General features: G+C 37.5%; 4 protein-coding genes across 4 annotated transcripts; 2 read left to right on the forward strand and 2 right to left on the reverse strand.

Moving 5' to 3' along the window:
* Positions 1 to 394: 394 nt before the first annotated feature.
* Positions 395 to 2,252, reverse strand: LOC106660440 (eukaryotic translation elongation factor 1 epsilon-1). Its single transcript, XM_014383406.2, has 4 exons — positions 1,908 to 2,252; positions 945 to 1,148; positions 772 to 867; positions 395 to 694 (listed from the first exon to the last, which is right to left on the reverse strand). Exons 1-4 carry the CDS (start codon positions 1,992 to 1,994, stop codon positions 563 to 565), a joined length of 519 nt encoding a protein of 172 aa, XP_014238892.1. The 5' UTR covers positions 1,995 to 2,252; the 3' UTR covers positions 395 to 562.
* A 143-nt stretch (positions 2,253 to 2,395) lies between these two features.
* LOC106660439 (probable cysteine--tRNA ligase, mitochondrial) lies at positions 2,396 to 4,654 on the forward strand. Its single transcript, XM_014383405.2, has 8 exons — positions 2,396 to 2,778; positions 2,860 to 3,155; positions 3,228 to 3,426; positions 3,485 to 3,750; positions 3,819 to 3,955; positions 4,027 to 4,149; positions 4,225 to 4,476; positions 4,546 to 4,654. Exons 1-8 carry the CDS (start codon positions 2,555 to 2,557, stop codon positions 4,585 to 4,587), a joined length of 1,539 nt encoding a protein of 512 aa, XP_014238891.1. The 5' UTR covers positions 2,396 to 2,554; the 3' UTR covers positions 4,588 to 4,654.
* A 657-nt stretch (positions 4,655 to 5,311) lies between these two features.
* On the forward strand, positions 5,312 to 6,165 carry LOC106660501 (RNA-binding motif protein, X-linked 2-like). Its single transcript, XM_014383474.2, has 4 exons — positions 5,312 to 5,486; positions 5,565 to 5,717; positions 5,785 to 5,914; positions 5,986 to 6,165. The coding sequence occupies exons 1-4, from the start codon at positions 5,473 to 5,475 to the stop codon at positions 6,112 to 6,114; spliced, it is 426 nt and encodes a 141-aa protein (XP_014238960.1). The 5' UTR covers positions 5,312 to 5,472; the 3' UTR covers positions 6,115 to 6,165.
* A 77-nt stretch (positions 6,166 to 6,242) lies between these two features.
* Positions 6,243 to 9,267, reverse strand: LOC106660420 (katanin p60 ATPase-containing subunit A-like 1). The gene is made up of 8 exons (XM_014383380.2): positions 8,383 to 9,267; positions 8,188 to 8,320; positions 7,923 to 8,118; positions 7,636 to 7,848; positions 7,390 to 7,569; positions 7,046 to 7,301; positions 6,842 to 6,968; positions 6,243 to 6,751 (listed from the first exon to the last, which is right to left on the reverse strand). Exons 1-8 carry the CDS (start codon positions 8,645 to 8,647, stop codon positions 6,553 to 6,555), a joined length of 1,569 nt encoding a protein of 522 aa, XP_014238866.1. The 5' UTR covers positions 8,648 to 9,267; the 3' UTR covers positions 6,243 to 6,552.
* Between the last annotated feature and the right edge of the window lie 4,497 nt (positions 9,268 to 13,764).

Consider the following 13,764-nt stretch of genomic DNA (forward strand, 5'->3'; position numbering starts at 1 on the left):
GTTCTGTACAAGCACAGTGAATGCTGCATCAGAGCCGTTGTGTCTACCAAGAAAGACAATTTCTCAGACTGCTGGCGACCTCTAAGCGCCAGAGACTGCGGAAAACTCGGAAAATATCCTATCGATCGATAGCTCCAGCTTATTGCCTATTTAAATATTTCCTTGGCAATTTTATTGATTTATTTTCAAAGAACGGAATGTCGTTTTATTTTTTAAAGGTGTCAAAGCGACCGAAAACATTTTACAATCGAAGAATATTAGTATTGTTCGAAAACGATAAACTCAAGCTCAAAGCTCGTTTGAATTTACCGCCGCACGTCGTGTATGCACTTACTTTCTAGAAATTTCGCCCTTCGCGTGCTTTCAAGGGTTGTCAATGATAGTAGAGTTCACATTTTACAATGTTTTAATAAATGCGATATTAGTTTATTTTTCCTTAAATATGTAATTAACAAACGTTTTTTTACGCACTAGTTCGCAATTTTGTAGGAAATAATTTTTGAGCCTCAACTTACAAAAAAAAAATAATTACACACTTGTGAGGAAAGCAGAATAATTTCTGTTACAAATATAAATGCATCATGTTAAAGTTAATAGAATCCATGGATTGACGTAATTTTTCATCCTGCTGCATGTTGTCACACCATCTTGATAAGTGTACATGTTCTGCTTTCTCTTGTGGGCTCATTTTGTTCTGGAAAAAATCAATATTGTAAAATGGCTAATTTTCTCCAATTAGATATGACACAACCAAAAGTAAATTTTGCTTACCACTAATCCATGTACAGAGTAATACATGCTTACATCAGCAATAGTTTTTTTTGTACCAGTTACATAGGTGTTTGTTTTTAGAATTGTGTTAAGCTCCTTGAAAAAAACAAACACATATTACATTAATTAATTTGATAAAATCACTAAATTGAATGTAACATAATATATATTACATTTAAGACCCTCCTTTCAAAGGCAGAATTATCTGCAAAATTTATACACACTGCTGCATACTCCAACCATTGCCTTACTAAAGCTTGTGTTACAGAATCATCTCCAAGAATTGCTGGATATTTGGAATTCTTGACCATTGCCTGAATTATAGTACTGAAGCCCTCTGTGCTTTGACTATCTACTAACCCATTGGCTGCTACATTCTGCAAGTTATAATTTTTTGATAAAATTTTGAGTGACACATTAATTTTAACACGTTGCTAGAATTGTTTATCAATTTATATGGGTTATTACGGACGTTTGAATTAGCTATTATCAAGAACAATATTTTTAAATCAACAAAATTTTAATCTAAAAAAATTCAAAATATCTATGGATCAATGTTCATGAAATCCGTTAGTATCGATTAACTATCGAAGTTAAATAATTCCGAGAAAATAATGAAAACATTTCATCAAGTATCTTCGAATTAGCGTTGAAATTCATACCTACATGTGAATTGTCTCGATGCGTAAACTTCGTTGAGGCCCCGAATCAAGAAAAATTTATAAACAAAACAAAAACGAAGTCATAAATAAAAACATAAACAAATATACGTCAATAATGATCTTGGCTACAGACTGATCTTAAAATAAACGTGCAGCATGAGTCGGAATTATTTAGTAATTAATGAGAGGAAAAACCCACGTGAAAAGGGAAGCCGCGTCGTTAAATGGGCTTTGCATTTTTTTATGGAACGATCCACCAGCAGCAACGCTGTTTACATATAACGTACTTTCACGCCAACCCACACGTACACGCAGGCACGCTACATGCTCTGTGAAGAGACACACACAAATATATATACGAGCTCATCATAAAAAAATCAAAAGGGCTATAGAACCAGACAAACAGACAGACAGTCAGACAGACTAACTGACTGATCATCTGAGTTTGTAATTTTAATAATTTATCATACTCACGTTATTTTCCGACATGTAGAGCTTTCCCGGCGAAACGTCGAGATACTGGGAAATCCTTTGGACGCACTCGATACCACAGAGAACCATAATTGTCGAATTGTTGATGCTTACTAGCTACAAGCTCGAGCGTCTCGACGGATTAAACTCGACTCAAGGGGGGGGCAAATCAGAGGCAAAGGGTTATACGAGCGAAGCGTACGCGATTCGCTTGAATTTCGCAGAGCTGCGGTACGTCAACTGAGTAACTCGCTGTGATGCGAACTCTACTTGCTTTGCAAGCACACTAAGAGAGAATTGCAGAAGCCTTCTCCACACCCTCGTGACGTTCGTGAGGTTATGCTTGGTACAGTCGTATATACTTCGAACGGCTATACCTACTGATGAGGGGACTGCAGACTGTCTGACTGGCCGCAGGCGAGAGTGATGAATGATGATAATGTAGTACCAAACGTATATATAAATCGACCATGTTCCATGTTGTTGTTTGCGCGCATGCTAGGCAATACAGCGGACGCCTCACCAAGTCACAGTCCGGCGTGCGTAAAAAGTTAACTTGGCTGTACGTACAGACAGTTGACGTTTTTCACCGGCTCCTGTCGTCGTACCTGCACTGTCAGTTGACAATGACAATTGGTTGCTGACTAAAAATGGCCAATTATGTATACAAACGATTTCTTCACTCCTCTGTCAGGCGCTTAGGTAGCGATACTAAATTTCAATGGATCAGGCCAACCGGTACCGACACTAATTTACTTGTGTATAATCCAGTCAAAAAATGCAAAACTCCTCTAATTTTACGACATCCAAACGTTGCCACTTGGTACATGTGCGGACCAACTGTGTACGACTCTGCTCACATAGGCCATGCTTGGTAATTTATTTTTTTAAATTAAACGAATTGGATCTCACTATGAATCGCAAAGCATAATTGATGATTTTTTCATTTTTTTAGTACATACATGAAATTCGACATTATTCGTCGAGTGATGACGGAATTTTTTGACATCAATGTTGTCGTATGTATGGGAATGACTGACATAGATGATAAAATAATTAAAAGAGCCATTGATACCGGAGAAAGCTGGCAAAGCATCACTCAACGTTATGAAAATGAGTTTTTTTCCGACATGGACTCTTTAAATATTTCTCGACCAATGTCGTATTGTAAAGTAAGCGTTTACATACCTCAAATAGTTGATTTTATAAAAAAAATTGCAGACAAAGGCGGTGCTTACATAGGAAAAGATGGTACACTTTTGAATTCATAAAAATTAACGAAAGTTTGTGCTGGTTTTCATTCTTATCCATTAAATTTGTCAGGTTCCATGTATTTTGACACATCCAAACACTCTAGTTATGGGAAATTAGAAGTTCCTCAAATTGAAGAGACCCACCAGAACAAAAGGTCTTCATTAGACTTTGCTTTGTGGAAGAGGTCTAAAGAGAATGAACCATATTGGGAAAGTCCATGGGGTAGAGGCAGACCAGGATGGCACATAGAATGTAGTGCAATTGCAAGGTAAATTAAAATATACTTTATGATATGATGGATTCAATTTTAAATACATATTTTTTAGTGCCATTTTTGGAAATAACATTGACATTCACAGTGGAGGCATAGACTTGGCATTTCCTCACCATGAAAATGAAGAAGCTCAATCATGTTGTCATCACAATGTTGAACAGTGGGTTAATTATTGGTTACATACAGGACACTTACATCTAGAAGGTGACACCAAAATGTCAAAGAGTTTGCAAAACACAGTAAGCATTGCTAATATGCTAAAAAGTTGTACACCAAACCAATTTAGAATGTTTTGTCTTCTCAGTCACTATAGAAATAGTAATGTTATTATTTTATAATAATAGTACAATTATTTTACATTTTATTAAATTTATTACTTTTCACAGATGTTATTTATTCTAGTCAGCTAGTTAATACTGCATCAGAATTATTGAAGAAAATTGAGTTTTTCATTAGCAATTGCAATGATTATGTTGCTGGAAACTATTTTGGTGGCAATGTAGATAGTATCACGTTGTTAAAAGTATGTTTTTTGAAATCATAGAGAATTTCAATTTTTTTTATTTTAACTGTAGGTATTTAATTTAATTTTAGAATCTAGAACAAACTAGAAAGAAAGTTTATGAAGCTCTAGCTGATGATTACAATACTCCAAATGCTATGCAAGCTATTATAAAATTCATTTCTTCCACTAATAAAATGATTGCAGATGAGAAGGTCAGTGATAAAATATATTTGTAAAACATTTTTTTTTTTTTAAACAGTTGTGAGTAATTAAAATATTTCTTTCAGAAAACAAATGGTATAAGAGACCCAGGGAGTGTAGCTGCTGCTTCTAATTATGTGCAGACTTTCATTTCAAAATTGGGAATTAAACTTTCATCTGAAAGGCAAAGCAGGAGTAATTTATCTAATATATTAGATATTCTAATCAATTTCAGGCATGATGTACGATTGCAAGCCAGAAAAGACAAAAATATGGAACTTTTACGGTCTTGTGACACTGTAAGAACAAGTTTGTCTAATTGTGGAATTGACGTGAGAGTAAGTATGGTGTTGTAATAAAAGATTTATTGAAATAAGATTCTTAATTAAAAAAAATTTCTATTATAGGATCGAGCTGATCAATCAACGTGGACAATAAGAAGTAAATAATAAGAAAAAAAAAGTTGTTGATAATTGTCAAAATTTTAATAAATTTAATTTATTTTATAACGTTGAAGCAATTTTTATATTGATTTTAAGTAGGTGTTTACAATTTTTTACACTAATATGCCATACATATTACTCTACTTATGGCTGATCTGTTCTTTTTGGTTTCCTTTTCTTTTTACTAATTTATCCCCTTTACTTTTTTTCTCAAAAATTTTATTCTTCTTGTCTACACAATATCAATTTGCAAACCTGCCAATATATTCTAATTAGATTTTACAAGGTTTTATTTGTCATAAGATATAAAGAGTAAGGCATTTAATTTTTTTTACAAATCCTTTCTTAAATGCAGCGTTATTCTCGAAATGCTTTTTAGTAAAAAAAAAAAAAAAAACGAATATTATAACACTGCAAGCAGTGAGCACATGTTTTTGTGTTGGCCAATGCCTATATATGAGTATGCACTGGATAAGAAAAATGACAATGACCTTTTATGAGTCATTTCTGTTGTTATAACTTATAAACGTCAATAGTGATTAATGACGTAACTCGCATATGAGTAATCTGTTAATTATTCATTCGGTTTGTATCCTTATTCAAACAATTTCAATATTAGCTTATTGTCACTCAACATGAGATGTGTAAAGTTAAATGAACTTTAATGTTTCTTGACTACTTCAAATCTGGCGGTAATAATCCATGACGTTAGTTCACTTTTCTGCTCGCCTCAGAATCTAGTGTCTCTAGTACTGTCTGCTTGACCATATTACATTAGGGTTATGAGTAAAAGCAGCATGTAAACAAGTTTCCGTTATACTTTTTTGACAGAGGACTATTTCTATCTTTAACATTTTTAGTACTATCTTGTTGAATAAAATATTTATCAATATGAATCCTATGACGTAAGATAAGCAGCTTTGATTTAACACAAAAGTCTGTACATCAGCTCTTATAAAGTTAAATTTGTATTTTTTTTTCAGAAACATAAAAAATGTCATTAAACTCAGCGAGCAGGAATTACAAACAAAAAACAAAACTTCTTGGCATGACGAGTACAAAGGCAGTGCTTGGATATTTGTTGGTGGAATGCCGTATGACTTGACAGAGGGTGATGTGATTGCTGTATTCTCACAGTAAGTAATAGCTCATTCATTACTTTTAATATTAGTATTAACTATTTTAACGTAGAATTTTTTTTAGATATGGAGAAATAGTAAATATAAATCTTATAAGAGACAAAGACACAGGAAAGTTTAAAGGATATGGCTTCTTGTGCTACGAGGATCAAAGGAGTACTATATTAGCTGTTGATAATTTGAATGGAATAAAAGTAAATATTTTATCACAATATCAATGGGAAACTCATTAAGCAGAAAATGTATGATTCAAATCATTTTTCAGATTTTGGGCAGAACGATACGGGTGGATCACGTGAAGGATTATAAACCTCCAAAAGTAGGAGGAAAGAATCAAGATGAAGAAACCAAACGGATACGAACCGAAGGATGTGGACCTAGCACATATCATTGAAAATAAGTTAGATTTATGTTAACATTTTAACATTTTTATTCAAAAATATGTAAATATATTTTTATAATGATAAGATTTATATTAACACAAATAAATAAATTAATAATAAAAGATGCATTTAATTAAAATTGTGCGTTTTTAAATCTACACTTTGGATCAAAAAACTTGATTAATATCTATGCAAAGGATATTTTTAAGTACAAAATGCACATAAAAAATGCAAAAATATTTGACTTCAATCAAATTCCTTTAACATAAAATAAAAATTGTAAAGCAGCTGATCCCAATGACAGTCACATATTTCATTAAAAATTATAAGTTTTAGTAGCAGAATTCTATTTGGATTAATTTGGTTGCTCTCACATAACTGAAAAGGCCTAACTGCCTTTGGTAAAAAAATGTTCTTAAAATTAAAAGCTACTTCTGGGTGCCACTATATCAAGACGAACCAAATTCATTCATCCATTTTTCATACTTTTCAAGATCTTCTTGTGAAACACTTTTATTACACCTTGCAACTGCTTCGTCAAAGTCTGCAGCTGACACAGGCAAATCTAACTCTTCTTTTGGCAATGCTCTTATTTGATCTGGCCTCAAGCCAGCAATTTTTCTTCTCATAGACATCATGGAAGCATCTCTGAAAATCGATTATTTATGGCATATATTTCGTTTACTTGAATTATTTAATGGAAACAGATTGATTTCAATGTAGAATTTTATTACAAACCTGCAAACATTAGTAATGTCAGCTCCAGAATAACCCTCTAGTTTTTCAGCAATTTCACTAAGATTAACAGAATCATCAACTTTAACTTCTCTTAAATTAATTTTTAGTAGGGCTTCCCGTCCTTCACCTATAACAAAATGGAAAGAAAATTGTATTTACTTTTCTTACATTTCATGTAAACAAAAGAAACAATTTAATACTCACTATTTGGTAAAGGAATATATATCCTTTTTTCCAATCTTCTTCTCAAAGCTTCATCAATATCCCATGGGAAATTTGTTGCTGCTAAAACCATAACTACTTTAGTTGGATCTTCATTATTTGAACTTATTCCATCCATTTGAACTAAAAGTTCTGATTTAACTCGTCTAGATGCCTCATGTTCTGATTCAGAACCTCTTCTTGAACATAAAGAGTCAATTTCATCTATGAAAATGGTACTTGGAGCATAAAATCTAGCCTGGAACATGAGAAAAAAGTTTAATTCAATGGTTATCTTTTGTTGATAGAAAAAAACATAAATTTTGTTGGAATATTTGAAAATTCACCATTTCAAATAATATTCTGACAAGTTTTTCTGATTCTCCTCTATATTTTGATGTCAATGTAGATGAAGATACATTAAAAAAAGTAGTACTGCACTCTGTTGCTACAGCTTTAGCAAGCATGGTTTTACCAGTGCCTGGTGGTCCAACCATTAGAACTCCTTTCCAAGGTCTTCGAATACCCTGCATAATAGATTCATTATAGATTTTATAGTCAAATTTTTAATAAAAATATCAAAAAGTTTTTACTTTGAAAAAATCTGGCATCAAAGTTGGAAGTACAACCACTTCTTCAAGAAGTCGTTTTGCATCATGTAGATCTGCTATATCATCCCAATGAATATCAATATTTTTTTGCACAATATCTCTTTCTAAAGTTTCAACAAGATCCCTATCGCATCCTGCACCTTCAAACCTTCTTTCATCAGCTTCACTGTCTGCTTTTTCAGAATCAGTTTTTTCCTATAATTAACAAAATTAATAAATAAATATAGTGAGATTTTTTAAGAAGTACACATGAATGAGATAGTACAAACCTTATTAACATCATCTATTTTTCCATTATTATTTGAATTAGATTTAGAAGTTTTCTTGTCATCTGAATTTCCATTATTTCGTTGATTATTCCTAGAGACTGGCTTACCATCTTTTTTTGTAGAAACTATACTTGATTTGCGCACATTCGATCTATTAGTTGGTTTTTGAAGATTTCTCGCAGGGATTTTTGAATTTCTAAAAATTATTGTGAAATATTTATAAATACAATATTATAACATCAAGTAATGTAAATTTAAAACTTACTTTTGTTCAGTTGGTGATAAGGGTGGCCACACATCGGGATCTCTTGGTGGTGTCGGAGTCCAGTTAGCTGAAGGACCGCATGACCACATTGCAGAGTCACGCGATGTATCTTCATAGGATATGCATTGAGGGCCTACAAAATGAAATATTTTGTTTTGGATAACATTCAGTGAATTTGAAAAATTTCAATCTTACCAATGAGTCTATCATTGTGTGAATCAACTTTGAAGAGCTGAAGTGTACTAGATGTAGCTTTAACCTTTTCAAATTCTTGTACTATTTGATGTTGTACCTGCTGCCACTTGGCTTTTCTTTGGCTGTCAACAATGCTGGAAAGTAGTCTGTGAATCTGCTGCACTACACCCTGATAATAGACACCTGAAGTGTCATAATTACCAGTTAAAGCCATTTCTCTGGCAAGTTTGGTATTTTCACATATCTCACTGATAGATACAGCCATGACTTGGCTGTATAACTGCAACGATTAGTAAAATGAGAAGTGTTCACTCGAAAGACCATAAGCGCATGATAAAACTTGAGGTAGCATGAAATAGCATGAGTTTCAGGAGAACGAGAAAATGAATTAAAAAGCGAGTGTTGTGACCAAGGTTAACATCCGAAAATAGTTATCTAGCTCTCTGTTTTCCTGTATGCAGGCACAGGTGCATTTGTTGCATAAACTGATAAATTAAACACTGTACGGTGCAGTCACAATTACTTGAATGAAGAAATAAAATCAGGATGAAAAAGCGTTGTTTTTCTTAGAGCTCTACATCATTGCCTAGAATAGTCTTGTCGAAATTGCACAGGCCCCCGTGCGTAGCTCTGTATGTTTTGCGTGGAGGAAGGAAAAGACTTTGACGACGACACAGTCACTGTTTCCGAGTCCTTGTTCGAGACTGGTATTCGATGAGTTACACGCGTATCTGCGCATATAAATGCAGGTAATTCGTTTCGGTGGTCTCATTTGCGAGACGTCAGGCAATTGTGGCTGTTCCCCCCCGTCTCACGACTCGCGATTCGCGACTGAAGAGAATCGACGTCGCGAGCTACTGTCTCGCAACGGAGCAGTTTTGCGAGTATGTATATATGTATATACACACTTGACAGAGAAAGACATGTTACACGGCTGTACGAGTAGAGTACAAAGTCTACGAATACGGCAGTGGAGTGGGGGTTATGTGCGAGTTGGGTACAATATACACATATATAGTATTGAGACTGCGAGAGATGCATGAGATCAGCTGCCGATCTTTTTGTATTATATATGGGAGTCGCGGAGCCGGAGTCCGGAGATGTAGCGCTGGCGCGTGTCCGACTGGTTTCTCGTTATTTTCTTGGCAAGTCTGGCATGTAAGTATTATGAGAACGTCGTTACGAGCCGAGACGTTTAGGCGTGTTGACGCATCGGATGATCGTTACGCACGTCGTTGGGCCAGTTATGCTTTACCGAGGAAGGTCGGCCATAAACGCGAGCGTTGCTAAATGCCGTTGCCGAAGGTGCAGGACGATTTCCAAGAGGCTCGCCTTGGTCGGAATCTGGTCGATCGCTCGATAAGGTCACGACGATGATCGAACGTCCACGTCGATTCCAACGCAATCGAAACGAAGGAAGGAAAAAAGCCGAGCGATCGGACGTAATCCGCCCATACATATAGCATCGGAAACAATTGGGAATAAGCGCAAGAAGCGCGAGGTAGGAGTAATTTTTGCGCGCCACGCGACATCGATATCAATTACATCGGCCAACTAATTGGCTTTGTACGAATTAGCTCGGAGTCGAATCGCCAGAGCTGGCACGACGTGTGCCAAAAACGCCGAAGGGACGGCACGATGTATAATAAATAATTTTGCAGGTGCAGCTGAAAATGCCGCGCGAGCTCACGCAATATAATAACAAGGAGAGCAGCTATTATTTGCATCAGCATACGTAGCTGTATGCGTGTGTAGCTCGCGGATCGACTAATTGATTTTGCCATTGTTGTTATTATTTGAATTATAATGAACGGTATGGTGCGTGGGCTGTGATACTGCGCGCTACGTGACGAAACGGCCGCAACTTTTACAAGGACTCGGACTTTTCACAAAGCGAGCGTAATTATGTAAAAATAGCCAGGCAGTAGTGGCTTTTGGTAAATCTGATCTCGCGCGGCTCTCTCTGCTATGGGCAGGCGAAATGCCTCTTATATTGAATAAGCATACGTTAAACGTCGAGCCAATTATCGCGTCATCGTGTATCGTGTCGCAGGACTATTAACGCGTGCGGCAGCCAACGACAAAGTGGCCGCAAAAGAGAGAAGGAGAGCAAAAAAAAAAGAGGTAATTCGAGATCGAACGACGATCGAGTTAGCGAGTGCTTACATATAGGTGCGAGTCCGTGTGTATGTCACGGAGCCATTGACCCAGTGGCACGTTAAAATGTTATACACGGCGTACGAGCGTCTTAACGGCCTCGATAATGAGAAAACAATTAAGCTGGCTTTATTATTAAAAGCTGCTGCTAATCGCTGATCAGCTGTACTGTATAATATGCTCCGAGCCGTCACCCAAATCAGTATGCGAACTTTTACCTTGTAAAGACTCCAAAGGCCCTTGTCTCTCTCTCTCTCTCTCTCTTGAATCGCAATCACGCCAGCGGTACAGGTAAGTAAAGCCGAGCCAAAAGCAGCTCGACTGCGCCTGCATGCGACAGCTGAGCTGATCGCGTCGGCGTGTATAGCCTATATGCTCTCCTCGTCCTCCATATAGCGCGCGACATCGAGAAAGAAGAGGGGAAAAATATGAAAAAGACACAAGCTCGTAGCTCTCGCTCGGCGTTACGTAAACGACTTTGCATAAATTGTCGCTCGCCCAGCCCAGCCCAGCTCTCTCTCTCTCTCTCTCATGCACGCATAAAGTCGTAGCGCGCGATAAATTTACATTTTCCAGCTCTCTCGGTGACGACTCGTATTTCCTCATACATGGCGGATAGAGGCAGATTGGATTTTTTCCGCTCGCGATTGTGTATTTTAATGACAACGCCGAGACGTTATAGTGCAGGAAGTAGGAATGCAATGTCTTGCGTGGCCAAGAAAATAAAGCAACTTTCATCTATGCTAGAGCTCGAAGCGACTAAAATGGATATCGGAGCGGCGTGCACATGCCGCGACAAAAAGGAGAAAACGAAAAGAGAGAAGAAAGTTGATTTTCGATTGCTCTTATATTTTTGGCAGCGTCTAGGAAAAAAAGTCGAGTCGGAGCTTGCAAGCCCCCCGTGTACACGTAGAGCCACGTACGTATACGTTATACTCGCGTAAGAGGGATATCGTTCATCTGTCTGGTCGTGCGGCCGCCGTCGAGCTCGAGTATTCGATTGCTTTTTATATATAATACGTCATAAGAGGCTCGCTTGCTCGCACAAGCCCGCGACAAGTGCAAAACGATAAGACGTATAATACATCTAGATTATGGCCAAGATCGTCTAATACGCTTTATAGTATGACGTATACAGCAGCTGGGATATTAACTCGATTGGAGCTGGATGTGTATTATATGCATGGCATTTTGCGTATGGCTACCGCAAAATCGTCGTCGTTACTATGTGCTCCGCAAGTTAAATCAATTAAAGCCACGCGCGTCTGTGTGTGCATAGCGCACGTATATATGCGAGAGCCTAACCGACGTTACTATGGGTGCGAAGGGCCAAGTGTCGTCGTCGTGCTGCTGCTGCTGCTGCAAATATGCCGTTGATGGTCGTCATACTAAATGGGCAGGGAGAGAGAGAGAGAAAAGCATCGTTAAGCTCACTCGCGATGCACGCCATAAACGTTCCCTCGCAGCAACAGCCCCGTTATTATTATCCCGAAGCGATGCCTACCAACAGACTACTGCACACGGCTATAGCGAGAGCTGCAGAGAGATCAGAGAGAGAATGGATGTAATAATCGATGTGTCGCAAGACGTGTACAGCACGACTATATATACAAGCAACATCCGATGCGCATTTGCAGCTGAAACGGGCCGCCCGTATTGCAATTTTTATACAGATTGGCGTTTAACGACGGGACAAATTTCTCATTAAACTCGTATGTTTAAAGAGGCGCATTGCGACGCGATCGTTTGCACATATTCGAGTCGGGCCAGGGGGCCAGATGCAAAAAGTTTTGCCTTGCCTCGGATCACCCGCTAATTGCAGTTACGAGGAGGAAAAGTCAGGAGAAAAGCTGGCCCACTACTTGGCTGCTATCTGATAATCCGCTTGCGAATTCATACGATCCGAGTTGGCAGCTATTTAATTCTTGCTCATGGCGAATCTCAAAGGATCGCTCGCGAATTATTTAATCTCGTTTCCTTTGTCTCTTTCGAAGCGCACTGGGGCAGCTAGCGAGCAGCTGCCGATATGAAAAGAACAACATTATTACGTTAATTGTAATCTGATTTGCAGCTTTTCTCCATTCTCTCTCTCCTTCTCTCTCCCCCTAGAGCCGGCCGAGTGCATATTTTTTTTTGCTCGCTCGAAAAAGTTTTGTCAAGATGTCATTGGCGACGAACACCACGCCGGCCGCCTGTTGTTTACGTTTTGAGTTCGCTACCTATTTTCCGCGAAATGTGCTCGTCGACCGAGTTTGTAAACCGAGATCGAGTTAACGCGCCTACAACTAAACGGAACCTCGTGGATGATGTGGAAGACTGCCGCTAATCAAAAATTTTGGACGCAAAATACGGAATTTCGTAAAGCTTTGATAAAATCGATCGGAAACTTATGAGTTTGATCGAATATGAAAAAAGTAAGCATGAAAAGCCAAAGACGCATTAGAATCAACTGTACCTCCTCCAAAAACTGATCAGAAAACATAACTCATATACAGATGTCATACCGTGATATTCTTTTTTTTTAAACTGTTGGCAAAAACAAACTCGGATTTATATTCTCACAAAATGTTTATTGGACTACTAGAAGTGATAAATATGAAAAAAAAACTTTTTTATTTTGACGATGCTTAAATGTTATAAAATCAAACATGAATATATTCAAGTTACAAAAATTTTTATCCGTATCATACTTAAATTTCTTACGCGTACATAGTTTTTACCTTATATCTACTAAGTCCTTCTTCTGAAGAACCTAAACAGTCTTCTTTACTTTCTTCTCCTAGTAGTGTGGGCGTCGGATGCGTATCCGAGCGCTTCGATGTCCAAGCGGAGTTCGAATATGTTTACCATGCTAGATGGGTTTTCTTTCCGCTGGTTTGCTTGACGAGCGGTGTGGTTGCCGGTTGAGTGTCCGGGCTTGTAGATGTCGGATTTCAATCCGGACTTGGTTTAGGAGCTGACTTAAGATCCAAACTGTCGTTGGAATAAGCTTCGAGCTCGCTGCTTGACGGAATGGTTTAAAGTCCGAGTTCGCTGGGGGAGATAATAATTTTTGCCGAGTCAAAGCAGTCCGAGTGTTGGACATAATTACTCGACACAATGTATTTGTGGAGGAACTCCAGTCGGCCTAAATCTACACTTTGCCAGCGCATATATCGCAGCGGTGTAAAATCGCGCGCTCCAGCCGGAACCTGTGCGAATAATAAGGAACTAATGATTCATTAC

The sequence above is a fragment of the Trichogramma pretiosum genome, unplaced genomic scaffold (genome assembly GCF_000599845.2).
Source record: "Trichogramma pretiosum strain Unisexual culture from Peru unplaced genomic scaffold, Tpre_2.0 scaffold27, whole genome shotgun sequence".
Classification (NCBI taxonomy): Eukaryota; Metazoa; Arthropoda; class Insecta; order Hymenoptera; family Trichogrammatidae; genus Trichogramma; species Trichogramma pretiosum.

Excerpts from the sequence above, each read along its gene's own strand:
- LOC106660440 (XM_014383406.2), bottom strand. The coding sequence starts at position 1,994 with ATGGTTCTCTGTGGTATCGAGTGCGTCCAAAGGATTTCCCAGTATCTC. Across the intron at positions 868-944 it reads TTGAAAGGAGGGTCTTAAAT|GAGCTTAACACAATTCTAAA; the intron begins GTAATATATATT and ends GTTTTTTTCAAG. Across the intron at positions 695-771 it reads ACTCTGTACATGGATTAGTG|AACAAAATGAGCCCACAAGA; the intron begins GTAAGCAAAATT and ends GATTTTTTCCAG.
- LOC106660439 (XM_014383405.2), top strand. The coding sequence starts at position 2,555 with ATGGCCAATTATGTATACAAACGATTTCTTCACTCCTCTGTCAGGCGC. Across the intron at positions 3,156-3,227 it reads TGCTTACATAGGAAAAGATG|GTTCCATGTATTTTGACACA; the intron begins GTACACTTTTGA and ends TAAATTTGTCAG. Across the intron at positions 3,956-4,026 it reads ATAGTATCACGTTGTTAAAA|AATCTAGAACAAACTAGAAA; the intron begins GTATGTTTTTTG and ends ATTTAATTTTAG.
- LOC106660501 (XM_014383474.2), top strand. Across the intron at positions 5,718-5,784 it reads GTGATTGCTGTATTCTCACA|ATATGGAGAAATAGTAAATA; the intron begins GTAAGTAATAGC and ends AATTTTTTTTAG. Across the intron at positions 5,915-5,985 it reads ATAATTTGAATGGAATAAAA|ATTTTGGGCAGAACGATACG; the intron begins GTAAATATTTTA and ends ATCATTTTTCAG.
- LOC106660420 (XM_014383380.2), bottom strand. The coding sequence starts at position 8,647 with ATGGCTGTATCTATCAGTGAGATATGTGAAAATACCAAACTTGCCAGA. Across the intron at positions 7,570-7,635 it reads TGATGCCAGATTTTTTCAAA|GGTATTCGAAGACCTTGGAA; the intron begins GTAAAAACTTTT and ends TCTATTATGCAG. Across the intron at positions 6,969-7,045 it reads ATATATTCCTTTACCAAATA|GTGAAGGACGGGAAGCCCTA; the intron begins GTGAGTATTAAA and ends ATTTTGTTATAG.